Source organism: Blennius ocellaris, assembly GCF_963422515.1.
Source record: "Blennius ocellaris genome assembly, chromosome: 15".
Taxonomy (NCBI): Eukaryota; Metazoa; Chordata; class Actinopteri; order Blenniiformes; family Blenniidae; genus Blennius; species Blennius ocellaris.
Genome location: NC_137664.1, coordinates 16278403 through 16305516, shown reverse-complemented (window position 1 = coordinate 16305516; position 27114 = coordinate 16278403). Strand labels below are relative to the sequence as shown.

Genomic DNA, 27114 nt, shown 5'->3' with positions numbered 1-27114 from the left:
AAAAACCAATACTAGAACTTAAGTCAAAAAACTTCTAAATATATGGCCATTTTACACAATGGAACATAAAACACATTTAAAGCAGCAAATACTGACAAAGTCCTCCACATTGTTTGCCCACATGTAAAAGTTAGCCCTCAATGTGACTGTAATCAGCTTGACAAAAAACATGTTCACATCACTATACAAAGACTTTTCTAACTTGTTCCTTCTGCTGAGGTACACTGATCTCTTTACATGGCCTAAAATTAAGATGAAACATTGATATTTAATCGGTTTATCATGTTGTAACTGCAGCTCATGACATACAGTTGTTTGGAGAGGATTTCTCCAAGAATCTGGAACGTAGAGGGAAGCAGCTGTCAAGAAGAAGAAATAAAAATGAATAAAACTTGCCATACTTTGAACTTAATTCCATAAATTCACCTAGCAGAGAAGATGCAGTTGCTTATTCAAACCTGCAGATGGCAGCACCAAATAGTGAGCCACCGGACACGGAGCTCAAGAAGAAGAAGCCGAGGGGGGAAACAGGCTGCTGCCAGGTGAGCTTCAATTTCATGACTTTATTGACACTTTTCAGCTGATTTGTCGTTTTTGTGAATGAAACAGCAACACTTTTGTAACATTAATCAAGGAGGCATATATAAGCGAATGGAGGATTTCAGTGACGACGCACGTGCAACCCCCTGTTAGCTGTTTTACCATCAGAGAACACCCTGCAGTAGTGATGGTACAGGAAATATGAATAATCACAATATGTTTGGAAATTAGCTGATTTATTCACAGTTTTATTGAGAGTATTAGACACAAGACAACATTGATCGCCATACTTCAATCAAAAGCTGCCTTATTTCTTACTAAATGAAATCAGCTCCAAAAACCAAACTGTTAAAGGAAAGTTAGTGCAGACCTGCATGAAAAGCTGCAGAAATCAACTTTATTGAACATCAGTCTGGAGAGAAGAGGCAGGATCTCACAGCTTTGTGCATTTGTAGCAAACAGAAGCACAAATTCAAATCAGATTTGTTTACCCTTTGTGGGTACAAAATGAAAATAAAATAAAATAAAATAAAACAGAAGTCTACTTGGGCATTTCGCTGTATTTTTCACTAAAAGGCATCATGATAAATGTCATGTTGTGTCCTGTACAGGGTTGCAGGGCGTTGCAGTCAATCCCAGTTTAATATGGTGGAGGGCAGGATACACCCTCCACCACAGGGCAAACACAGGAGACAGGCAACCACACACACTCGCATTCACACCTTGCAACTTTGCACCTGAAAATGATGGTCACCAATTATCCTCAGGTGCATGTTTTTGGACTGTGAGGGAGACCAGAGTACCTGGAGTAAACCCACGCACACACGGGGAGAACATGCAAACTCCACACAGAAAAGTTTGGCTGCTCTTTGAATCCAAAACTTTCTCGCTGTGCGGCGCGAACCACTGTTCCACCGTGTATTTGAATTAGCATTTTATGAGTAAAATGACATTACTAAAAAATACCAATGATGGGGATTTCACCAGAAAATGGATTCACTTTCCTCATGTGGAAATTCAAGGTCACATAATCTGTGAGTGTGTTTAATAGATTAAAGATTGAGCATAAAACATACACATACACACACATGCACACTAAGCTTGTTCAGATTTTTGGCATTTCCCTGACAGTTCACTTTCCTGTGATCAGCCCAGATAAATACAAATGATAGATTTAGTGTGTGTGTGTGTGTTCTCAGTGGGCTTTAAGAGTATTAATTGTACCCTCACATTGATAACTACACGACAGAAATGTCTAAATAATGAGGGATAACACTGTGAAATACACAAAGAATCCAAAGATCTGGTTTCCATGCAGAGACCCACCAGCGCTGGCCTTCATTAATCCTCTCAGTTTGTCCTCGTGTAGCATTGAACAACACAGTAATCTGGTAAATTCTTCCAATGTGATTTATGATTGTAATCTCTAAAATAATACATTATTATGGCAGAATAAGCCTTTTTTTTTTAAAACTGAGTAAAGCTCCGTTTACAGCAGGCTGAGGTCACATTTAGCGGTTTGCAAATTCATAATCAGAGATTGCAGCTCTCTGATTCCTTCCTGATTTATCTAAAATGTGGAGCAAACCTGCTGGAGTTTCAGTTTCATCTTCATTCATTAGGAATGGAAGACAAAGAAGACTTAAAGGATTATGATATCACACTTTTGCTACCTCATACTGGACCTATGAACAAAGTTGAGACCAATGAAATGTTTCTGTGTCATCATGCACATGTGAAAAAAATCACCTTAAGATCTCAGCTCATAGCTGGAGCGTCAATGATTAGTTGACAAACTGGATGAGCATAAAAATCAGTCATTTAAAAGTTACACTGTTGAGTAACAATGTTTTCTGCAGCTACTTTCCTCAGTCAGTCTTAGCTTCTCCAAATGTTATCAAGTTAAAGTTACACATTGCTGGTTGCTGTTCTATTCTGATGTCCCGTGTGGTTTTAAGTCTCAGGCTTTGTTCTGCGCTCCTCCTGCAGGTTGTGGACATGGCGGGGAGACGAGCTCTGAAGGCGGTGCTTATCGACCTGAGTGGAACTCTACACATAGAAGACTCGGCAGTACCCGGAGCTCAGGATGCCCTCAAGAGGTCAGAAACAAATCGAGGAGAACAAGTAGCAACTGGAGATCCCAGAACCCACATTAATACTGCATCAATGGATCTTTGTCTTGTAGAAAACAATGGAATATATAAGTTCGGAAGAAATTTTTTTTTATCTGTATAAGTACATGATATTGGCATCCTAGTTCAGGCATTTTCACTTATGTTAATGACATATTTTAGTACTAGAAATTATAGTTTGTCTACTTTTGTTTCCACTGTCTTTACTGGGGTAAATCATATTTGTCAATCAAATATTTTTCTTTTTTGTCTCATGTTTATTTATTTACATCTCATTTGTTTGTTTTTTTTATTTAAAATGGAAACACAGGGACAACTACTTAAACTTCTCAAAAGTTAAAAGGCATGTATAGGTGTGAAAACTATGAAGAAAAAAATGGTACAAACTCCAACATAAGTGTTTTAAAGCCATGATATTCACACCAACCAAAAGTATCACAAACTATAAAATGATGTTAAACTATGGACATAAAAAAATCCATTTAAAAAGTCAAAAATCAAATATATAAAAACAAAACTTGATAAAGGACAGAGTACTAATCAAAAAAAAACAAAAAACTGGTACACTACATGGATGGTGATTATGTGAAATTGAGAAAATGTCTATTCAGTGTTAAAGAGTAAGGATCATCTGAAATACACAATTAAAATAGTGAAAAAATGTCTTGTAAAGAAGTGAGTGGTGCATTGTTCAGCTTCACATTACCTGCAGGCACCACATGAGGAAATCATACCATCTTATTTCAATCTTCCTTTAATATCATCTTTTGTGACATTAGAATGGTTTATTTTTTTATTTGACATGCGTAATTGGAAGTATATCCACAGCTCAAACAAATCACTATAAATAAAGACTTGTCTTTCCCAGTTACTGTATTGATCATCCTCATTCAGGCAGTGAAATGTTGTTCTTGTGCTTCGGCGCCTTCAGGTTACGGCAGGCGTCAGTGGCTGTGAAGTTTGTGACCAACACAACGAAGGAGAGCAAGAGGAACTTACTGGAACGACTGCAACGACTCAACTTCGACCTGCAGGTGGAAGTTCTGCTCACTTCTGTTGTGTAAAAATATAATGCCCCCCCTCTGCCGCAGGAGAACTGCTGTCTTTCCTGTGTTGTTTTTTTTTTTTTTCCAAATTCACTCTACTTTGCAGGAAAAGGAGATCTTCACTTCTCTGAGCGCTGCGAGAAGTTTGTTGGAGCAGAAGCAACTCCGACCGCTGCTGCTGGTGGAAGACGGCGCTCTGGAAGACTTCACCGGTAAGACACTGGAAAATGTGTGCGTGGGACACGCAACGGATTCAAATTTTGCCTTAGTAAACTTTAAAAAGTGTTGAGTTCGAAGGGAATATTGGGGAAATAGTAATGTAGTTTTTTCAATGTATTGCTGTTTTTGTAAACAGAATCTGATGGGAGTATCATTTAATGCTGAGCATTCGCACAGTGCCTGTTTTTCTCTGCAGGCCTCGACACATCAGAGCCAAACGCCGTCGTCATCGGACTCGCTCCCGATCACTTCAACTACCAAACACTTAACAAAGCCTTCAGGTTCGGAAGTCGAGCATGTTCTGCAGTGAGGACAGTTGTAACATTGTGTCATGAAATAATGTAAACAACCTTCAAAATGTTTCTTTGTGGTTCAATGTCCCACTTTAAAATGTCATTGTTGGGACTCAGTGTTTTTCCATTTGAAAAATCACTTGTATGTCTTGATGTATGAATCGATGTGTGTGTTTGTAGGGCAATCCTCGACGGAGCTCCGCTCATCGCCATCCATAAAGCTCGTTACTACAAGCGTAAGGACGGCTTGGCCCTCGGCCCCGGGCCCTTTGTGACAGGGCTGGAGTACGCCACAGACTGTAAAGCTACTGTCGTGGGAAAACCTGAGAAGACATTTTTTACACAAGTGAGGCTTTTTTTTTTTTTTTTTTTTTCTTAAATCTTTAAACATTGTGACCCACACCAAGTCCTTTAAAAATGCTTCGTATTTATTTTATGACTCACTGCAGTGTTCGGTCAATCTTTGTTCTGATTTGAAACGAAGGGCTAATCGCTGCCTCTTTTCTCACTCCCCTGTGGTTCTGCTCTTTCAAGGCTCTGGCTGATTTAGGGTGCAGCCCTGGTGAGGCCGTCATGATCGGAGATGTAGGTGTTTTACTGATTGACGAAATTGCTTCCCAGCTGCTTTACGAGCACAGAGCAGCAAATGTTCGTTTACACAGTTAGTGTGACTCACTTTACTTGTTCGATTTATGTTTGGGAACTATTCTTATCATTTGTCTTAATTGGGACTTACTTAATGACATGAGTGTTGTTTTACAGTTGTCATTCGATTCGCTTCCGCTTTTACATTTTCTCCGAAAACAAGTGACTCTACTATGCACTGATGTAAATACAATAAGTCTTGTGTTTTTTTGTTCCTACAGGATGCCAGGGACGATGTGGGCGGGGCTCAGGATGCAGGGATGTTGGGTATCTTAGTCAGAACTGGTGAGTTGGACAGTAGTCGCTTTCCTTTTCTCTTGAACCTCATATGTTGGTCAAATATGACGTTGAGAACTTTGCCTGTCAAACTAAAGCAATAGGAAGACTAAATAATGAGTGAAACCCACAAACTGCTTCTTCTGTTGGGTTTCACCATCACGAATGCCTCCTCTCTCGTGTTGTGTTCCAGGGAAATACAGACCAGGTGATGAGAAAAAAATCAGCCCCCCTCCACACCTGACCTGTGACAGTTTCCCCGACGCTGTTGAACACATCCTACAGAACCTGCTGTAATCCTACAATCTTTAATTTGCAGTGTTGAAGTTGCTGGACATCTTGATCAGTCGAGAACATTAATAGGAAAGAACATGTCCTAAAACGTGGCCGTCCTGATGATTTTCATTTTCTAAGTTGCCTTAAAAACAAAGGTTTTGCTTCAGTAAGATGTATGAAATAATGTGTGAATTATAAAACAAACCAACTGGTTATGTTTGTCTTATTTTGTTGGAATCTGTGGTTAAACAATATTTCCCCACAATATATTTGTGCTTTGAGAAAGAAACAAAACACATTTTCCTCCATTTGAATTCTTGGATCCTAGGAGCTGCATTCAGAATCTGCTGTGTCTGTGTGAGCTGGACTGTCTCCGCCCACACATGTCTATCTTGGGAAGAGGAGGAAGTTCTTCCTCACGTGGTGCCATGTGCCAGAGCAGAGCTGCCTAATTGTGGGAGGGCCTACCTTGATTGGGAGTGGTTGAACCCCTGATGACACTTTATAGGGTTTGATTTCTGATTTGCTCATTGGAGTACACATTTTATAAAAAATTAAACAAGCCAGGGAGAGAGATGACAGACTTTCCTCACTTCTGAGGTGTCATTCCAGGTATAGGGATGCATATTACTGTTGGAAAACCATCAGAAAGTGAATTTTGAATATCAAATCTCAAATTTGACGAATAACTAGAGCTGAGAAAAACTTGTATGTATGCATGTATTGACAGGAGTGAAGATTTTGCATGACATTCGTATACGGTGTGTTTTCCTTTGAGAGTCATACAGACTCGTACTCCCTCTCCCAGGCTGTGTATCTGTCCATCAGGTTCCTGGCAGAGGGTTTGGTGTGGGCGATCACTTCCAGGAAGTCGGCTGTGGTTGCAGTCTCCAGCTGGATGGAGGGCATGTCAGTGTCTGTGGTGACACAGATGGGCAGAAAGGATGGTGTTCTCTGGTGTAACTAATAAACTCTGTATCTGTATCTTCATGTGCGCGTGCGTAGTCCTACCATCCTGGTGTGACTCCAGGACATTGAAGATCTTGCGAACTGGTCTCATGGCCGCCTCTTTACACACCAATCTCACATCAGAACCGGAGTAGCCGTCAGTCTCCTGACACAAAAAGCAAACACTGCAAGTGAATGAGGCGCTAACATGGTCAAATTAAAGAATACAACCACAATAGATGAACAATTATGCTTTAGTGATGATCAAACTGTGACACACCTTTGACAGCAGCCGATAATCCAGCACTGTCCGGAGCTCCACACCTCCCGGAGAGCTGACGGGAGGCAGCCAATGAGAGATCATGGCTTGGCGGGCTTCAATGGAGGGAAGACTAACCAAGATCCTCTTTTCCAACCTCCTCAGCATGGCATGGCCGAGCTCCCTGATGGAGGAGATGCAAGACGTTCGATCAGTGTAAACAAATGAAAGCAGAAGGAACTCGCACAGGAAGATTTGTATTTCTCTTCCTATGATTTGGGTTGTTACCAAGGCCGGTTGGAGGCAGCGAGTACAAACACGAGGTGGTCTGATCTGGCGAGGCCATCCATCTGAATCAGCAGCTCCGTCTTCATCCTGCGGCTTGCTTCATGCTCTCCTCTGAAAACACGTCAAGCCCATTTTCAGGCTGCTTCCCACATACGAACACGGGGTTCTTGTGCTTGGTGGGTTTGGTTCCATTATGTTGCATTTATGTAGTTTCAATTACAATTTAGGATGGTAAACACTCAGCTGTTTTTATACCTGATTTTAGCAGTGTCATCCTTTTTCTCAAGCTTTTTTCAGACAATTATAACATAACAGCAGTTATGGAATCTTATGGCCACCCACAGGAAGGAAGGATATTTTAGCCATTTTATCTCTTTAGTGAGCAGTTTTCCTTATGTTTTTATAAACCTCATTTTCCCCTATTTTGGTTATTGTGCCTTTTTTCCCCCTTTTTTTAAAAACCCTTTTTTTATGCAATAGATAAAAGTCAGTTTGAAAATGACAGGTGTGTAAATAAATAGAAATAAGATCAAATGTTTATTTAGGTATAATTTAGTCAAAGCTTGAGGGCCAAGGAGCCACAAGTGGCTCCAGAGCTGCAGGTTACAGATCCAAGTAATCGAAGTAATCTTGTATTGACAATTATAACAGTGAGGCGCTCACCCCATACCGCCTCCTCTCTGGCCCATCACTGAGTCCAGCTCATCCAGGAAGATGGTGGATGGTGCGTGGTACCGGGCCAGCTCAAACAGAACCTGCTCATATGCAAATCACTTGAATATACAAACTGAAGTGCAAACAAGTTTGTGTTGTTTCCCAGTAAAGTGAGAACCTACCCGGACCAGCTTCTCAGAGTCTCCCCTCCACTTGCTGACGATGCTGGAGGCTGAGATGTTGAAGAACGTGGTCTTACACTCGGTTGCCACGGCCTTGGCCAGGAGCGTCTTCCCTGTGCCTGCGTGGAAATGATCAGAAATGTGACGTCACCTCCTTGGATGTGAGTATTTAACCTACGGGTGAGGACCTTTTTCTTACCTGGTGGACCATAAAGCAGCAAACCCTTCCATGGAGACAGGATGCCTGTAAACAACTGAGGATACTGTGGAGAGTGAGTGAAATAAAAAGAGTTTAAATGAAAGGGGAAAAGCAGTGAGACACATCTGAATGAAACTACCACGGCAATAAAAACCTTTCTGATTTAAAATAACAGACCTGATAAGTAAAAGTTCAATAGAGGAAATCTTCAAAGCTGCAAACACACATTTTACAAGCTGAGCTGTGTGCAAAGAAAGCAGATAATGTCTGACGTATCGCTGTGAACACGATGCTGCAAATCAGTCTGCATTTCAGGTGGCAAACAGAGGCCGAGTCAAATCACCATGCTGACCTTATACCAAGCAGAATGAATAATAATGGAGGCAAAAGTTAGGGATGGTGGAGATGCGGAGGGACGGTTTTATTCAATAAAACAGGGCGACATGAAAACCCAGAGGCGAGATAGACACATCAGTCCTCATCTTTGTGTGTAAATGTCAAGAGGATGCAGACAACCTGATTTGTTGTCATCATATCCATGAGAAAGGTCTGGGTGATGATGATAGAAGTGTGTATTTTCTGTGTGTGTGTGTGTGTGCCAGCTTTTATCTACACGCAGAGGCAAAATTGTGTGAACGTGGTATAATAAATTCTACAGGGCGTTTCGTGTGTGTGTGTGTGTGTGTGTGTGTGTGTGTGTGTGTGTGTGTGTGTGTGTGTGTGTGTGTGTGTGTGTGTGTGTGTTATCTCCCTTCTTGTCTTGTCTATCCATCTATGTATGGGCGCTCGCGTATTATCCCAGATATGGATTTAATGTCAGTCTAATAGACTGGCCTGACCCCGCTGCCCTCCTTCTCTTTAAGCCCTTTAAAGGAGATGTATTCAGAATCGAAGACGGGCGAGCGACACTGAAATACCAGCTTGCTCGGGTAGCGGCCGCACCTTAATGGGATAAACGACGGCCTCTTTGACTAATCGCTTGGCATCCTCCAGACCGATGATGTCCTCCCACCGCACGTTTGGGCTGTGCAAATAGATGTCCTTTAGGGGAAAACACACACACACACACACACACACACACACACACACACACACACACACACACACACACACACACACACACACACACACACACACACACACACACACACACACACACACACACACACACACACACCCTAGTTAGGCTTGCGTAAAAAGGTGTCCTTTAGAATAAGACATTGGATAAGGGATATGGATAGAGCCTGGGCCTTCATTAATAGGGCAGCTCCATTTATTCATGACAAAGCCCTTTATCGGTCTCTAGTGGACACACTCAGCATTGTCATTTTCAGTGGCAATTTAAAATAAAATCTGTGCGCGTGTGTGAATGTGTGTGTGTGTGTATATATACCGTGCTAATGATAGAAGCCAGTTCCTTCATCTCACCATTCCCCGAAAAGCCACTGAGTGGCTTCAGCAGCCGTTCCTGCAATATAAATGCATCGCTAAAGTGAAAGGTGTAATACTTTAAGTCGCATAACAAGTTTGTTCTCGAGCGTTTTCGTGTGGTGAAGAGCTGCTGTGTAATTACCATATGGTCAGAGTCGTTCAGTTGACAGTCAGTCATCTGCTTACAAAACAATAGACACATTCAGAAGACGACAACTCATTTATTTAGATTTCTTGGCTTTGACTGAGTCCCGCTGGACCATTGTGCTCAAACAAGTCTCCTTCAATGACAAGCTTACGGGAGCAAAGTTCTACTTCTTGGCTGGTAGTTTCTGAACTAAATTCTTATGCCTGAACTATCCTGTCAGTACTTGGATGAGACTGTATGATCAGATTGAATGTAAAGCCGGAGCAGACGGAAAAGACTGAACGAAGTGTGTTTTTTCACTACAGACTTGCTGTTTAACAGTTTATATAAAGATGATTACAGACAATTTTGGATCATCCTTTGTGAATAATGCTTATCTTTGGGGTTTATTCTATATTGTCATTGTACTTTCTTATCGTTGACACAGCCAAAAACAAACAGACACACACATTTGATGCTTGAATAGATGCAGTTTCACTGAACTACACCTTTATTAGATTTGACTAGAGTTAATTGCTTAGAAAACAAATTTTATTTTTGTTCAGACAAGTGCCATATTGCAAATTAAGAGAAGGATCTGGTGTGGCTGGTTGTGAAAGCTTCCTTTTTGGACGCCTTCCAGTAAGTCACAGGTGAATATTTAAGAAGCTAAAGACACTCGTAGAACAATCCTATGATATTCGAAATATTGAACAAAGTTCATGAGGAAATAAAATGGAGCGTTTGCATTTTTAGAAACATCTCATTGATAATTGATCAAATCTATAATAAATACAAACGGGATTAATGTATGGAAAAGCATTGGTATATCCTCAACGAATACATTTTGGAAATCATTGACTTTATAAATCAGGGAGCACATCTGTGTTGTCTGTCTGTAGCCCTTGATACTACAAACAAAACAATGTGTTATCAAAACAGCTCTCTATCCACCATTTCCCTCTCTTGTGAGATGATTCCTCTTTTTACAAATGAAACTATAAATCCAATCTTCTTTTTCATGGTTGGCTTTCAGTACACTTCTCTAACCTGTCAACATGTGTGTATTTACTCTTTTTGCTGGAGATTCTTAGTAGTTTTGTGTGACAGCAGTACCTTCCTGTTGTGGACGGTCTCCCCAGCTGGCTCATGTCTCAGGGAGGAAACATGGAGACCAAACTCGGTCAACTCCGGCGTAAAGGGGGCGCGACTCTGCTCCTGTAACGAGAGTTATGCCGTCAGCATAATCTACTCCATGGGATATATTAATAAACGGATTCTTAAAGTTTTGTGCTGCACATTTGGATGGAGAACTGCAATTTTCTTCTTTGTTCCATTTCTGGACTGAGGGCATGAAGCCGGGCTGATTTTAGGAAGAGGCTTCACAGCTGAACAGGGACTCCTGAGAAGAAAAACAACATGATGAGAATATATATATTGCAATATGCTTTATGGATAATGTGTGACAAAAGTTCTGAAATCAAACTCAATGTTTGAAATAAAAGCTGGACTGACTCACCTTTTGACTCCGCCACTTTTTGTATCTCTTGTCTCACCTTCACACACAAAAAAAGCAATAGAAAAGAAAATATCCAATATGTTATTTATATATAAAGACTCTCACACCGTATTGCGCAAAGTAGTGAGGGTCAGACGTCCGGTTTTTCACAAGATGATATATTATTGAAGCTTATTGGGATCTGGAGTTGTGTTTTATTAAAGAAATTGAACATAATATTTATTATGTATTTTTCTCATTAATGATCATAATCATTAAGAAAAGAAAGCTCTGGTTAAGATTTAGAGAATTTAGATTAAAGTCATGCCCCCAAACTCTGAAAATGTTGGTGATGTTCTGAGTTGTGGACATGCGTTCGTACCCGCCTCCGCTCCTCTTCGGATGAGTTTGGGATACTTCTGGAACTTGATGTAGTGAAAACGCTCGTACTCCATCAATACCATCTCCAGATCGATGTTGTCACAGACCTCGAACCTACTCACACCTCCATTCGTCTCCTGGTCCAAGGCCAGTGCTGCCGCCACGTAGCTGGCGGACCCACAGAAAGACCCACACACTTTGTAAAGCTCAAAAAGGAACACGACCGAGGTCGACCGAGGTCAATCACGTCCGCTGTCCCCTATAATTGACTCTCTTCATGAATTACTCGAACACACACGCACGCACACACACGCGACCTTTAGAAGGCGCTTGTTGCGATGAATGCAATACAAACTGGCTTCACTTGTATTTCTCTTTAAATGTGTGATGAACAAGCCTGAATTGCAAATTCTTGACGACAACAATAAAAATAACAAGTGACTCTAAACTCCCAACTGACCTTTGTCCAAGCAGGTGGTGATAGATGAGGGTGAGGAGGTTCTTCTTCCTGGTCTCAGTCTTCAGTTCGTCCTATTCGACGGGCACACAAACACTAACGTCAGTCCTGAGGCGCAGCAGCATCCCGCGGACGTCTGTTGTACAATGATCCACAGCGATGATGGGAGAAACACTGAGTTGTTACTGGGAAAAGCGTCCATCTTCTGTGTGGTTTCAGGATAAATAAGATGAGAATACTTACCACTACATCAGTGTGCCAATGAATGAGTTCCTCGGTTTGTTGTGACTGAACTTAAACGCTAAAAGTGAGGCAGCTAAAGAGACTACAGCCAGTAATGTTGTCATGATGATGAAAAATGACACAGTGATTGAATAGTTTGTACACACCTACAGAATAGAAATCTGACTCGGACAGCTTCAAAGTGTTGGTTTGTTTTAACAGACACATGAAAGCCGAAGCTTTAGCAGAGTTGATTTCAGGTTTCACATGAAATGTCAAAACCAGATGATGATATATACGAATATCACAGAGCAGGATTACATCATTTGTTTTTTTTATGTGGAAACAATAACAAGAAAAATCTTCAAAATATTTTTGCTCTGCAAAAAACAAAAAACAAAAACAACAACCTAGAAAATATCCCACACTTCCACTCTGGATGAAATTAAGAAAAAAGGTTCCATGCTCTGAGACTTGCTTCATTGAAGCGTGTAGAGACGTTGATGTCCAGGAGAGGGCGCCAAACCATCATAAATAAAACCACAGGTAACCAGGCAACCGCTGGACTCAGATTAACGCTGTAGTCCTGTTTAATGAATGTAAAACTACCATGGCGCACTCAGTACTACACCTACGACTGTTTACCAGGGCTTTGCCTTTTTAAACATCGGTACAATAAACAAAGCACTGCCTAAATACTCACTATCAACCACTGTGTGCCATTTTGGGCAGTCAATGCTACTTAATGAGTTTAAGTTGAAAGCTCGCTGACGGTTTCCTCAGAAAGTTGTTAGAAAATAAGGCAAACCTTCGCTGCGGTTCACTCACCGCCTCCCGGGCTTGATGGGAAATTTTCATTGATTGATACGAGAGCTCCATTGTTGTGAGAAGTAATTAGTAATCCGCGTGTGTTGGCCGGTTGTTGCAGCAGTGGTTATTCGAGTTGTGTTTTTATTATGGAGCCTGCGGACTGACTCATCTGGGCCACCGTACCTGCGTGTGTCTGTGGAGAGTTGTAGCATAGTAACATGTAACATTGTAACATGTGTTTTATATCTATGAGTTGTAATATGTATTGATCATACAAAGAATTGCTCTCAATAAAATGATTGGAATATATCTTTTGGCTTGTTAATATTGTATCTGAAATAAATATAAAGAAAAACAAATATATAAACCGTAAAATGTGTATGAGTCTTATTCAGTATTCACAAACTCTCACTTAAGCCCTGTTTTCACCTCAAAGCAAAAAGTGCAAGGAAAGGAATGGTTTGGTCCAGTACATTCAGGTTTCCATTGCAAGAATTATTAATGGTACCGAAATAACCGCTCCAAAGGTTTGGCGCGAGATCCAGGCCAAAAGGTTTGTTCATTTGAAAAAAAATTAGATTGAGAAAGAAAACATTTTGAAACAATAAAAAGAAAATGAAAGCTGCAAGCAGCAGTGAATTGGTTCTCACTACCTGAAGGACTCAAACTGAGAACGGCACCTGAATAGGGGACTGATGTGGCAATGTTTCAAAAGTTAAATGAAATCGCTCACTGAAAGTATGTAAAGTATGTCGAACCTGATTGATATATGTATGTATGTATGCATGTATGTATGTATTTGACCAACATTTCGCAAAAACTACTTACCCAGATTGGGGATTCAGGAATGATTTGTCTTTATCTAAGGGTGATTGGTGTGATTGGTTCAAAGGTCAAGGTCTAGATCCCAAACACGTCAAAAATATATGTCAGTGATAATGTGGCCATGTGATTGATGTCAAACCAACATCAAACTGTTCAGTTTTCAGTTCCCTATCCTCTGATACACCACATGATGTAGTCACATTAATACGCTGGTTAGAGGTCGGGGGTCAAAAGTCGGGGGGAGGTCACACAGAAATTGTAAAAGGTGTGTATATCTGTGTCAAGCAGTGTTAACATGAAGCCTTTCAAACAACCTTGACAAATGATGAAAGGAGTGATGTGGTGGCTCAAATAACCTTGTAGTCTATTTGGTGTCCATGGTGACAAATGTGGCATTGGTAGAGGTATGTGCCACTCTTGATGTAGTGTGTCCATTCCAGTTTAGAGAAGTAATTACTACTATTAAAACTGCAGAGAGCTGAAAAAAATCTTTCCTTTGAAGTGTAGATCCTTTTCATTTATTTACCGGGAATGTCTTGTGCTTGTGCATCTCATTTTGCCTTGGTGTAATTGTGTGAGTGAGAAGCACGTTTGTGTTGGGTGTTTGTATTTTGCATCTGTCCTACGCAATACTTTCATCCCTAACATCTGTTTGTGCAACTCTTGGAACCAGTGGGAGGACATTATCCGTCTGGAAGAAGCTGACGGTTCGTCAGAAGGGACGATGTCGTCCCATTAGGACTCTGCTCAAATCAGGCTGGTCGCTTTATCTTTTATTCTGACCCCATGTACCTCCAGGGATTCAAAGAAAAGGAGGGCAGCAGGGTCAAGTCAGTGTTTAATTGACTTGCAGATTTTCATCTGGGCTGATGAAAAGATAGGACCAGAGGAAGGAGCATCAGACACACAGGCTCAAGAAAAGCCCAACAGCATGGAGAACATGTGCATGAGCATGAATATTCACATGCCTTTAAGCACACACACACACACACACACACACACACACACACACACACACACACACACACACACACACACACACACACACACACACACACACACACACACACACACACACACACACACACACACACACACACACACACACACACACACACACTCAAACAACACCCCAACTCTTCGCACTAGCAGATATGACAACAAATCAGGTTGTCTGCATCCTCCTGACATTTACAGACGGCGATGAGGACTGATGTGTTTACTCTCTCTTCTGCTGGCCTGTTTTATGGAACAACACCATCTGTTCATGCAGCTGCCCTCAACCGTCCCACACTCCAAAAACCTTTGCCTTTATTCTTTATACATTTAGATGAAGTCTCCAGAGTGCATATAGTCGGTTTGTGGTCTCACTCATCTTCCTTTCAGCTGTTGAAACCCTTTATTTTGTCGAGCATGCAAGTGCACCTGGGCTAAACTACATCCATAGCAATTCACTGAAATCCAGGACTAAGTATTGCAATGTGAATTGTAATTAAAGCTATGAATTCCAGTATTGTTTATAGGATGTACATCACAAGCTAATATACACCCTTCAACTCAAGTATCTTCTTGTTTATGTTTTGCATTTACAGCCACCAGTTTTTGACATGGGCTTGCAATAAGGTTTCATCATTCTATCGAGCAAAATCTCTTCAGATGCACCATGTTTCAGGGTCTTCTTGCATTTTATGCCTGTTTCAAATCTCCTCCAACACAAGGGATTCACATCAGAGCTGTTTTTCCCTCTCCGTAAACCTTTATATCTGCTTCTTGAGCTATTCTCCAGTCCTTAGATATATTATCTTGTCGACCCATCTACTTTGGCAGCTCCCTCAACTTTCCATGTGGAGTTTACTTTTCCTCTCTGTGCTTAAGTGCATTTTGTAAGATGTTCGATTTATTGGTCATTATAATTGTGTATTATGTACAGTTACACGTCAGGTAGTATGTAGTGTGAGGGGATTTGAGTGAAAAGACTTGGATTCCTCAGGAGTAATAACTAGAAAACCCACTGCAAAAAAACTCTTTTTCTCAACAGCAGTACTAAGGTTAAAAAGCAACAACGCGCCTTTTCCCACGGCCTCTGCAAAGACAAAAAAAACTTCTTCCAAACAGTTTAACTTTGTCCATTTATCTCATGCGCTTGACCTGTGATCAGCTCACATTATAAGGAGAATTTTGCATTCGATGTAATAATTAAAGGGGTCACATTATACAGCTTTTCAACACTTTCACATGGATCCCATTGGCCCAGTTATGTTGTATTCAAAGTGTATTACCACAAATTCAGCTTTTTATTTCTTTATCCATTTGAACATTGGATCATAGGAACTGCATCCAGAATCTGCTGTGTCAGTCTGAGCTAGACTGTTTCTTCCCACACGTCCATCTTGGGAACAGGAGTAAGGACTTCCTCTTGCTACCATATGCCAGAGCAGAGCTGCACAATTGTGGGAGTGTCAAAGGAAGGGCCTCCCTTGAATGGGATTGGCTAAACCCCTATGAAACTACATAGTTTGATTTCTTATTAGCTCTTTGGAGCACATGCTTCATAAAAACTGAAACAAGCCATGAAATGAGATGAGGAAGAATTGAAGAATTTTACACACTTTCAGATTTTGGAGTAATAACATATAAAAGTTGTGATTACCAGCACCAAATTCATTGGGGTGCGTGTCTTCTCTGACACAACGGCACACAGTCTTCATGTTAGCAACAAAGCTCCCACCTTCACACAGATTTGATGCATGTGACAATTAATAAAAAAACAGACTGGCAGTTTTATTTCAAAAACATTTATTTTTCCTGCACTGTCAGTTTTAATCTTTACCTTCAGTAAATTGCACATCTGCTACAAGAATGTTTGCTGTTCCAGCATTCATCTGAAAGCACATTGCTGATGCTGCTGTAAGTAAACTAATTATCACCCGTTTACCTTGCTGCAGCATATTCTCACTTCAGTGGAAACTGTAAGTGGTTCTTGATTAGTTTAGCAAACAGTCCATATATGAGGTTTTTTTTATTGTTGCAGGTAAAAACCTTGGGCAGCAGGGATTTGATTGTGCAATAGAACTGACAAATAACACAATTACGCTGTTGATCAGTGTTCTGTTAAGACGAGGAAGCATAGAGCTTCTCCCACAACTTGAGTAGAGCAATCATGAATCCTGAAAAGCACCACCACCAGAGTCTGATATATTTCAAGTGAATCTATTAAAGTAGCAGAATCACTTAAGGATGTGTAGAGAAAGATTTTCTTTTTGTGTATCACGACAAATCTCTGTAAAGTGATCTCAAGTGGCTTTACCCACCTTCTTTGCATTCAGGAAAAACAAATGTCAATACAGAAAAAATCCCTCATGCACACACACATTATTCTGCCACTGGTCAAGGAGTGAAAGTCACTCTGAAGTAAATCCATCCTGCTTCGTGAACATTTCCAGTATAGGACAGCAGAGACCTCTCGTACAGAACAGTACTCTCCCACACAGCTTTTTGCTTTTCCGCAATTATAAATCCTCTGGTGCCTCATTCATACCATTTGTGGTGTAAATTCTCCTCTTAATGATTTAAAAATACAGACTCTTGAAACCATGGATATGATTATTTGTTGTACAGAATTGGTGCTGGTGCCGACAGACAATTAAAATCTTGAACATCAAGTCTACAAATGTGGAATCTGATGAAGAAGAAAAGAATGAGACGTTTTATCCTTTGTTTGAAATTTGCTGCTGCACTACGACCCTGAAGACAAGCACAAGACAGGAACTAGAAAAATAAAATTTCACTTTTGTTTCTCATCTGACAAGAGTCACAATATGAAACGTAACATGTGCATCTTCATTAAGCGTTTCCCCCAAATAACCATAGTGCAAACGAGTGAACAGTAGTGAATGAAAAATCACGTGCATATAAACAGGAAACTTATCATTGTGATCCATAGCTTTGGCGTCACATTATTGATTTGTCAAATTAAGCACCGATTAAAAATAATTCATTGAACTTCAAATGTGCAAAGATCTGCAACCAATTAGAAAATCTGTAATTGTGTGCAACTGTAATCTATTGCTAAAAAAGTTAAAATTCCAAAAACGAGTCAAAATGGAAAATCAGATTTACTGAAGTAAACTGTAAAACCTCAAATCTAGAGGATGACATTGAAATAGTCAGATCATTGAAGAGTAAAGCTGCTGTTTATGGATTTGAACCTTTTGGCTGGAAGTGGAATCAGAATAAAACAAGGTTTTTGATTTTCGTCCGTGTTAAAATAGTGTCACGTATCCCTGTTAGCTTTTGACTTGGAATTGAGGATTCCCAAAATTAAAATGACAAACCTTGATTCCTCTACAAATCTGGGCGAACATTTTTTTTTTTTCCCCCAGAAGGCAAAATTTAGACGTGACGCATGTTCGGTTGCGCCCGAGTCTCAGCTGTCCCTTAAAAAAGTCCAGCCTCTGTGAGCATGGTGCCGGCTTCGAGCAGCAGCGCCTTCGTGTACACTCGCAAGATGTAGAACATTGTGACAAAGTCCTGGGTGCTGAACACCGTGTCTGCCAGAGCAAAACCCAGCGTGGAGGGAATGAAGCCTCTGCCGTACTCCACCATCCAGGTGCCTGCGCTCCACTGCACAGACGTGGCCTCTCCTACACCGTGCACTATGGTGTCGCCTGTGGGGGACAAGCGTGAGAGTAGTGGAAGAAATGTATCGGCAGAAAACATGTTTAAAAATGCAACAGCGCCGATTCAAGGGTTGACGTATTACCAGGATAGTAGATTTCACTTTTGGTTGTTCCCTCCTTCCACTGCCTGAAGGTGCCAGAGATGACGGTGTCAGAGATCTCCGCCCAGTAACGACCTGACAGAACATATGACAGCAACTGTAATCCTAATGAACAACACATGATTTACTTCTCATTGACTGATTTCAAGTGTTCCGAGGTGACCTCAGCTTCTCTTACCCGAGTGTCCTCCTGTGTCCACTGCAGTCCCAAACAGCAGTAAGTATTCTGTGAGAGAAGCATGAAGCAGGCACATGGAGCCCATCCAGCCTCCAGCGTTCACAAACACCCACTGCAGGTCTTCATCTGGCAGGATATGTCCAGGATACCTATCACAGAGTCACTTTGTTTTAAACAATGTAGTATTGTTAAGCCATCACCATGACCCCCCTGCTTTCTTCATTAATTCATTGGTATAATCCACACCAAGGTCCAGCAGCTATTTTTAACCACATTCAACCTGCACTATCAGTAAACGATGTAAAAAAAAAAATAAAAAAAAAAAATGCATGAGCTCAGTTTGACTCAAGATGTTACTATTTTACCTAAAGATAAACTACACATATTGTTGTAACACAGTGTCAAACATATGGCCCGTCGGCTGAAGGTGGCCTGCAAGAAGCTGCTATCCAAGCCCGCCAAACCAAGCAAATGCATCGAAATTTTAAACACAACAGGTTGTGTTTGAGAGACTTCCGATAAGGTGTTTTGTAACCTGGGACCCCAGAGTGTCTCTCAGCGCCACTGTAGTGTTTATTAAAAGTCACTTGCCTTTTCCTCAGCTCAATCACCACTTTCAGGAAAGCCTGTTCATGGTCCTGTCCTGAGATCAAACACATTAAAAGACAGAGAAATTAGACCATTTACACGCAGAAGACTTTAAAGTCCTGCCCTGGCTTGCTCTTCGTAGCTGACTCACCTGCGTACTGTTTGGCCAGTTTGGAGACGTCTTCTTGATCAAAAACATACTGCTTCGAGGCCATCCAGTGCTGCAGCAGCAGGACGCTGAGGACGGAGGCTGCGAGGAGCAACAGTAGTTTTAAAATCATCCTGCTAATACAAAAGAGGCTCAAACAGCGTTTAGGGCAGCGGCCACATGCAGGAGGCAGGTCAACAGGCTGAAGGAGGCGTGGAGTCCACACTCCGCTTCTTCCTGGTCAGCTGAGGGCGGGACATGCCAGCTCAGCCAATCACAGCTCCACTCTGTCACGCGTGCACTCAGTTGCCAGTATCCAGAGAATATCCCCCTTCGCCGTATAAGTATTATTTTATATATTTAACAATATTTTTCAATGTACATTTTTTTGGAAACTTTTATATTGCTCTATTACATGTATATTAAGACAATATAATATTTTTGCTTTTATTGTCTACTTTTGTTGTTTATATTGTGGTTTCATATTATATACTGATTTGTCCCAAAGAGCCCACTCTTCAACTCGTTGAGAAAAACAAAACAAAACAGGAAGCAGCAAGCAGAAAGCTGTTTTTAGATCCACAGTGAGCTAAAGTTCACAGAAGATCTAATAATACACCGAATGAATATCAAGCAGACTAAAATCTGAATCGACATGAGCGGGAAACTAAACGTCAGTTTTGATCCAAAAGGTATGTACTCGAATCGATTCATTAGAATAAGAAATAACTTCCATTTATTCACCTGCAGAAGGTCCGTGTGTCCAATCTCAACACTATGTGACATTATACTGGTAAAAGTCAGGACATCACTTCTATCAGAACTGTACGTTTCAAAGCTTATATCCCATGCACATTTCCCTTGGAATTTTGGAGCAATTAAACAAGACTAAAGACAAATAATGGCTCGTGTTTTGTTTATCAGCTGCATTTATCGCAGGGTAAATTATGCTTTCAGAACTAGTCCCTCGAAAAAATAAAAATGCTCCCTTTATGTTGGCAACGAAAGGCTGTTTTTATTCTGCTGACATCGGTGCGCCTCAGTCCAGATGTGATGACTCAGCACAGAATAAACTGCTGCATGATGCAGCTGGATACTTTTCATAGTGTGAGCATCTGGTGGATGCAGGGATACATGCGTTTCATTGGGATTTTATAGAAATAACAATATATTCGGGAAGGAGTAAATGATTGGTATGGTAGGATGAAACGACACATTTGTTTCACGGAATACATCTCCAGTAATTGATCAGTGTCAAATCAAAGTCCAGCATATAAATTGCTGAGTAAAACAAAATGTATTTGTGAGGCACTGTTTAGAATCAGAATCAAAATCACTTTATTAATTCCTGGGGGACATTCTTAGATATAACTCCACACAAAAATAAATGAAATGGATAACTTAATTTATTGTAATTTATCTAATTTCACTTAACTGCCCAGAGTTGAACTCAGCAGTGATGGTGGAGCAGAGCAGAGAACACACACTCTTCACAAGGAGGAGTTATAGAGTTGTATTGCCACAGGAGTGAAGGATCTCCTGTGGCGCTCTATTGTGGACTTTGGTGGAATGAATCTGTTGCTGGAGGTGCTCCATCATGGCGTTTATTATTATCCCCCACCGTGGCTGATGGGCCCCGAAGGGGGTTCTTGAAACAGTCTCCGTACGTCCGTCCGTCCGTCCGTTCGAACGTTTCTACCTATATCTCGGCAACCCCTGGGCCCACCACAGTGACCAAACTTCACATGTGGATACATCTCAGAGGGGGAAGGGATACTATGGTGACCTTGACCTAATTTGCATATTAAGTAGGTCACAGGGTCACGAAGTGCTTAAAAACACATTTTGGGCTCTGGAGGCCTAGGTTTTTGAGCTAGGGCTCTGAAATTTTATACACACATGATACACACTCCAGGGATTAACCTCCAGTACACCAAGTGACCTGACCTTGACCTTGAAGATTGGTAGGATCTGAAGTTTGCTCGTCATGGTTGCACAATACATGTATTTTCATATAAACATTTCTCCTCATTTCTCAGCAGTTCCTGGGCCCACAGTCACCAAACTTCACACATGGACACTCCACCTGGGGAGAAGGGGCACCATGGTGACCATGACCTAATTTGCATATCAGGTCACAGGGTCACTAAGTGCATAAAAAACACCTTTTGGGCTCTGGAGACGTATTTTGACATAGCTTATGAAGAAGACCTTTCAGATTCTACATAATTATCTACTAGGACCCATGGAACACCCTCTAGTGTACCAAGTGTGCTGCCTTAGAGCTGGCTTTGTGAGAAAATATAAAGCCCTCCGGCGGGGGATTAGCCGAGCAACGGCCTTCTTGTTAGTTCTTCTGTAGGGCTGTGGAGCAGTGATACGTGCTCTCACCTCACAGCAACAATGTGATGGGTTAAAATACTGGCTGGGTCTTTCTTTGTGGAGTTTGCATGTTTTACACTTGTGTGTGTGTGTTTCCTCCAGTGGTCCAGAAACATAGGTATAAATGTGAGTGTGTGTCATTGTCTGTCTCCGTGTGTTTGTCCTGTGATGGACTGGAGACCCTGCCCTTGTCCATAGTGAGCTGGGATTGGTTCCAGCGCCCCGCAACCCTGCACAGGATTAAGCAGTACAGAAGATGAATGAATAGATTCTGTTTTATGATTTTGTCATCTCCCATTGCATGTTGTCTTCAGAGCACCAGCACCTACGTTATAACCCTCTACGGGACAGCTGGGTTCTTGTGTCGGCCCACCGCATGAAGAGACCCTGGGCCGGTCAGGTAGAAAAGCCACCAGAGGAGCAAGTACCCAGATATGATCCCCGCAACCCACTCTGTCCTGGGAACACACGAGCGAACGGAGAGGTGAGAAGAGGTAGAAACACAAGTTCAGGCTGGCTTTCTTTCACCTTGAACCAGCTTTAACAGCCTGCAAGAAGACGTGGCAAAGTGTAGAAATTATCTGGATAAGTCATTAACTTTTGCGTTCTCCCAACACAGTGAGGACTGTAAAAACATGCTTCCAAAATGATGTTCTCTGAGAAGCAACAGGATTTTACCGATATTAATCAGCAGAGAGTATTTTATATCTGTCAGCAGATTTGCCAACGAAAACACAGAAGTCAAATCGGTTTCAGATGCAACAGTTTCAAATTAAAAATATGTCCCATAAAGTAGCAACATAGATTTTGGAGATTTCATCATATAATACATAAGGATGCATTGTTATACATTACATACTATGGAATTTGTATGTAATGTTGTTTTACTTAATGTTTGCACTAAAACAAATACAAATGTTTATTTATTGTTAATTAACTGAATGTGGTTCCTGATTTAATGAGTTTATGACCTGATGTAACCCATTCGTATGTGTAACAAGGAAATTAGTGCTCTAGAACAACTAAATACAACTTGAAATTCCTCTCGGGGATGAGTAAAGTGAATTGAATTGAATTGAATTGAATTGAATTGAATTCAGTTGAAGGCCTTTATGAGGATGTATGCCTTTCTTTTAATCTCTGTTATTATTCACTATGACTGTCTTGGACTGTAGACAAATAATGTTTCTCCCTTCTCTTGATTTGTTGTGTTTCTTAATTTATCTCAAGGAAAATCCAGAGTATGACAGTACTTTTGTCTTTGAAAATGACTTTCCTGCTCTTCAGCCTGACGCTCCAGGTCCAGGTGAGTTCCAGTGCCATGTCATTACAGTAAAACAACATTTGAGCTGAGATATTGACAGGAACCATTTTTTTGCATGTTGTACTGAATACAGGTTTTCAACAGACACATTTTTTAATTTACATTTTTCTTTCTTCTTCTTCAGGGTCTGATCAAGATCCGTTGTTTCAGTCTAAAGCTGCCAGAGGCGTGTGGTAAGAACCACACTTGATATTTTAGTTAAGCACAAAAATGTTAATAAAATATACTAGTGTGTGTAGTCTAGTCTTATTGTGCACTGAAGTTCAAGATTGCACTTAAATAAATAACCTCTTCCAAGCTTTTAGATTGGGATGAGGATCTTTGAACAATTTGAGGGTCACAAAAAGATAAATGAATCATTAATACATCAATTAAAAGTCATTTAAATCGATAACTGGTTAATATATGCTTAAAATGACCACCATACATCCACGTGAGAAATTGTCTCACTGGTCACATATGGTGGCAGGGCCCATTTACACTTTGCAATTTCATCTCGGGTTTGCATTAGTCGCCGGACGTTTTGCTCATGTATGTTCTCATCTCATTTATTAATTGAAGACTTTAGAAAATAACTGAATAAGGGGTGACGTCAGTAAAGAACAAACAGCGAAGCAGCAAGCTCAAGCCTTCCACTTCTGTTAGTCCAGTATCAAGTGAGATCTGAGCCCAAAATTCAGACATTAATTGGTCTGGTGTCTCCCTATTGCCACCTATTGTACAAATGCGGTATTACTCAGATTTCACATACTGCAACTTTGAATCTTCAAACTGTTTGTATGTGTTGCACGTGGGGCATTGCGTGTTATTCTCAAATATATCCAAAGATAGCAAAATGACTCCCCCCAAAAAATGTAATTAAAGTAAATTGGAAACATTTGAAACAACATTTGTGTTTGATATGGCGACTGAATGTGTCAATAAATCCAAACATAGAGAAAAACATGTGGTCATTGTGAACGTTAGCTTTGATTTTTAGACATGTGGTTGGCTTAATTTTTTTTAAATAGATGCCTCTTGATTATATTTCCTTTATAAAAATGTTGATGAATTAAAATTTATGGCGAATTAATAATTCAACCGAGGCGTGCAATCAGAGCAGTCAAGCTGAGGCGCAGTTAATCTGTTGTCAGCGTTGTCATTGTAATCAGCTATTAAGGTGAGGCTAATTTTGTTAATCAGTGCACCGCATGCTTCCTGTTTTCAGAACATCAGGAACTTGAGTGAAACTAAAGCACAAGTCCACAGCATGTATATTTATGTCAGAGGATGTGCGGTGGTTCAGCAGCACCAGTAGGTGGGGATCTTTCCTCACAGCTTCTTGTCACTGTTGCGTGTGAGTCTTAAGTGATATGCTCAATTTATCCAATCTAAGGTTGATGGAGGGGAGACCTAATCATTTTTGATCCTGTTGTACATGAACACACAGATAATTTTGTATTCTAACAGAATTGCCTTTGAACCCTGACCTCGAATTGGCTTCTCACACATTTGAATCCCATTTTGATCAATGTATACAACTCAAACGTCTGTAATTCAAAGTGTGTGGATATTGTTCCTCGCCATATAATACATGGATGATGCTGCCTGACAGCAGAGTTGCATCACAGCTGAATAACAGAGTGACTCAAACCACAGTAACTGCATGTGCAGGGAGAAAACTGAACCCTGTGTTTAAATCCCATGTGTTGGCAGACGTAGAGGCTGTTAGGTATTTCTTGCCATGCTCTCTCACGGAGTGATGAAGCGCACAGGCAGCTTTGTTTGACGCGTTGCGCTTGTCTTTGTTTTTGATTGTTACATTTTGGGGTATATTTTCTTCCTTCCCAGGCAGCTGTGTGGTTGCATGAGTGTTTCTTCACAATGCTGCTATTTGTGCATTCGTGGTCCATTCAGTCGGCGAGTTTCTGTGGCTGAATGAAAAATAAAAAGAAGGAAACTGGAAGCTGACCTGGAGTTTGTTTCCCTGCAACAGCATTTCGGGGAGCCAATTAGAGGAGAAATCGCGATGGGAAATGGGATTTTGGGGGATCTGGGTCATGGGAGACCAAATAGAGATGGTGTGAGGGAAGAGAGAAGACAATTCCTAACAATTTATTTGAGCGCACCTTCTCAGCCATGCACTCTTTTCTTATTTAGGCATGATGGCTTCCTCATAATTCCCTGGAAGGGAATTGTTATATAACTGCAGTTTTTGTTTCTTGAACATGCCACTGACATTTAACACAACTTATATAAAAAAAAAAAAACTGAGTTGAAAAAAATGGATATAACCCCAGTGATATCTTTCATTGTGGATTGAAAATCTGTGGTCTAACGCTGTACATTGAGAAAAGTGTATAAAATTAAGGTTTAGGGCAGCTAATGGTTTCACTTGTTGTGACAGAACCAATGTGGAGACACGAGATAGAATATATGATGGAAATAATTGTGTGCCAATTGCAAGGAGGGCGAAGGAATTAAGGCAAGTACTTTAATCCAGGACACCAGGACACAAAAAGCTGCAAGACTTTTTTTTCTTTCATGCAAGCAAACCTTTAGAGCCAAAAGTAGGGCATACACTTAAAGTTAACTAAGATTTAGTAAACATGGATACAACTCTATGCTTTACATTTTAAACATATGATTTAGTGCAGGGGTGTCAACCATGTAGCCTGTGGGCCAGTAAGCTATCCACAAAACCATGTTGTCAGGGTGAGTTTATAAAAGAATGCATAATGCAACAGCTATAGATGCTTTCTTGCCCAGAGCAGCACTGTGTCTTAGTTAAACCTCACAGAGATGTGAGCTTTGCTCCATTTTAACTTCATTAAAACACTTTGAAAAAACTGCATGATTTTTGTATCCATCAATTACAACAATAGCACCAGTATTTACCGTAGTCAGATAAATCAAATAACTGATTTGGAAAAAGTTTGAATCTGTGGAAAGGCAGACATTGTAAACGTGCATTATTCTTGCTGAGGGTGGAGGTAGCCTTGAATAACATTCCTCTTTTGTGGTATGTGTTTGACTGGAGGTCTAAAATGGACATCCAGAACTCTCCCACAACCATTCGGTTTTTCTGGAAGCATAAACACCGAAGTCAAGTCTCTTTAATTATGCCTGTTTTGTGGTTTCAGGATTGAATTCAGATCCAAAGGTTACGAGTGAAAGCCTGGTTGGTTGTACACAAGCCTTATTTTGTATATTTGAGTCTTGGATAGGCTCACATGCTGTGAAATTATTAATCAGGGCCGGGCATTCATCCATGTCTATTGTTATCTTTGCAATAATTACTTCCCTCAGGTCAGACCTCGGTTTATTGTCCATTAAACCTACCTTTGACATTCTGAAAGACATTATTGTGTCATATGTTTGATCAGTCTTGTAGTTGGCATTCATTGTTGTACCATAATCTGTACCATAATTTAGGCAGTTTATTTCTATATTGTGTCACTTGTGTGTCTTCTTGTGTCTCCTGTTGTGTTGATCACAGAGCCTCTCCTGGTTGTATCTACCTCCTGATTGTGTCTACGGTACCTCTGTTGTGTTTTTGGCGTCTCTTCTGTTGTCCTTTTCCATCTAAGTGGCCTCATCAAGAGTCTGAGCTCCGTCTTGCCTGGCTTGTCTGACTTTTTGAACTTGTGCTTCGGATTTGCATCTGCTTTACCGTTCTAGCAACCTCTGCCAGCTGTTTTTACTGCCATTAGCACAGTGGGTATACATAAACATCCCCATGAAAATGTATAATTGTGATTTATTTACAGACAAAACACAAAAAGATCAAACTCTAATGATATAAATAACAACAGCCTGCATAACTGAACTATGTGGTTTCCATTTGTTTTGCTCATTACTGCCCTGTAAGTTGATTTAAGTTTGTGAATGTCCTTTGTTTTATAGTGTGAGAGTATACAGTTTCAGTCTCATAACTTTCATTTTGAGTGTTATCTAACAACATTTGATGTGATGTTCACAGCTCTGTTGTTTGTTTCTTTCTGCTGCTTTCTGATTGCTTGACTCT

The 27114-nt window shown here is 40.7% G+C and overlaps 4 protein-coding genes across 5 annotated transcripts in view; 2 read left to right on the top strand and 2 right to left on the bottom strand.

Annotated features, from left to right (window-relative positions):
- The first annotated feature begins 526 nt into the window (after window positions 1-526).
- On the top strand, window positions 527-5640 carry hdhd2 (haloacid dehalogenase-like hydrolase domain containing 2). The gene is made up of 9 exons (XM_080509697.1): window positions 527-542; window positions 2530-2639; window positions 3604-3706; window positions 3825-3930; window positions 4134-4218; window positions 4411-4576; window positions 4765-4815; window positions 5097-5160; window positions 5345-5640. The coding sequence occupies exons 2-9, from the start codon at window positions 2539-2541 to the stop codon at window positions 5446-5448; spliced, it is 780 nt and encodes a 259-aa protein (XP_080365823.1). The 5' UTR covers window positions 527-542; window positions 2530-2538; the 3' UTR covers window positions 5449-5640.
- A 209-nt stretch (window positions 5641-5849) lies between these two features.
- Window positions 5850-12952, bottom strand: katnal2 (katanin p60 subunit A-like 2; the record flags this gene model as incomplete). The annotated part of the gene is made up of 16 exons (XM_080509932.1): window positions 5850-6344; window positions 6439-6541; window positions 6656-6818; window positions 6923-7033; window positions 7586-7677; window positions 7759-7877; window positions 7958-8021; window positions 8900-8998; window positions 9351-9425; window positions 9531-9566; window positions 10632-10733; window positions 10815-10917; window positions 11035-11071; window positions 11396-11562; window positions 11855-11925; window positions 12902-12952. The coding sequence occupies 16 exons, from the start codon at window positions 12950-12952 to the stop codon at window positions 6208-6210; spliced, it is 1530 nt and encodes a 509-aa protein (XP_080366058.1). The 3' UTR covers window positions 5850-6207.
- A 3535-nt stretch (window positions 12953-16487) lies between these two features.
- On the bottom strand, window positions 16488-19577 carry sigmar1 (sigma non-opioid intracellular receptor 1). The gene is made up of 5 exons (XM_080510450.1): window positions 19406-19577; window positions 19258-19309; window positions 18667-18815; window positions 18471-18563; window positions 16488-18375 (listed from the first exon to the last, which is right to left on the bottom strand). The coding sequence occupies exons 1-5, from the start codon at window positions 19533-19535 to the stop codon at window positions 18146-18148; spliced, it is 654 nt and encodes a 217-aa protein (XP_080366576.1). The 5' UTR covers window positions 19536-19577; the 3' UTR covers window positions 16488-18145.
- A 381-nt stretch (window positions 19578-19958) lies between these two features.
- galt (galactose-1-phosphate uridylyltransferase) overlaps window positions 19959-27114 on the top strand; it is a 35985-nt gene continuing 28829 nt past the window's right edge. For both annotated transcript variants that reach the window (XM_080510689.1, XM_080510690.1), the window contains exons 1-4: window positions 19959-20094; window positions 22099-22268; window positions 23015-23090; window positions 23233-23281. In XM_080510689.1, the coding sequence (XP_080366815.1) occupies window positions 20058-20094; window positions 22099-22268; window positions 23015-23090; window positions 23233-23281 (332 nt within the window). In that variant the 5' untranslated portion in view covers window positions 19959-20057. The remainder of the gene's footprint in view (window positions 20095-22098; window positions 22269-23014; window positions 23091-23232; window positions 23282-27114) is intronic.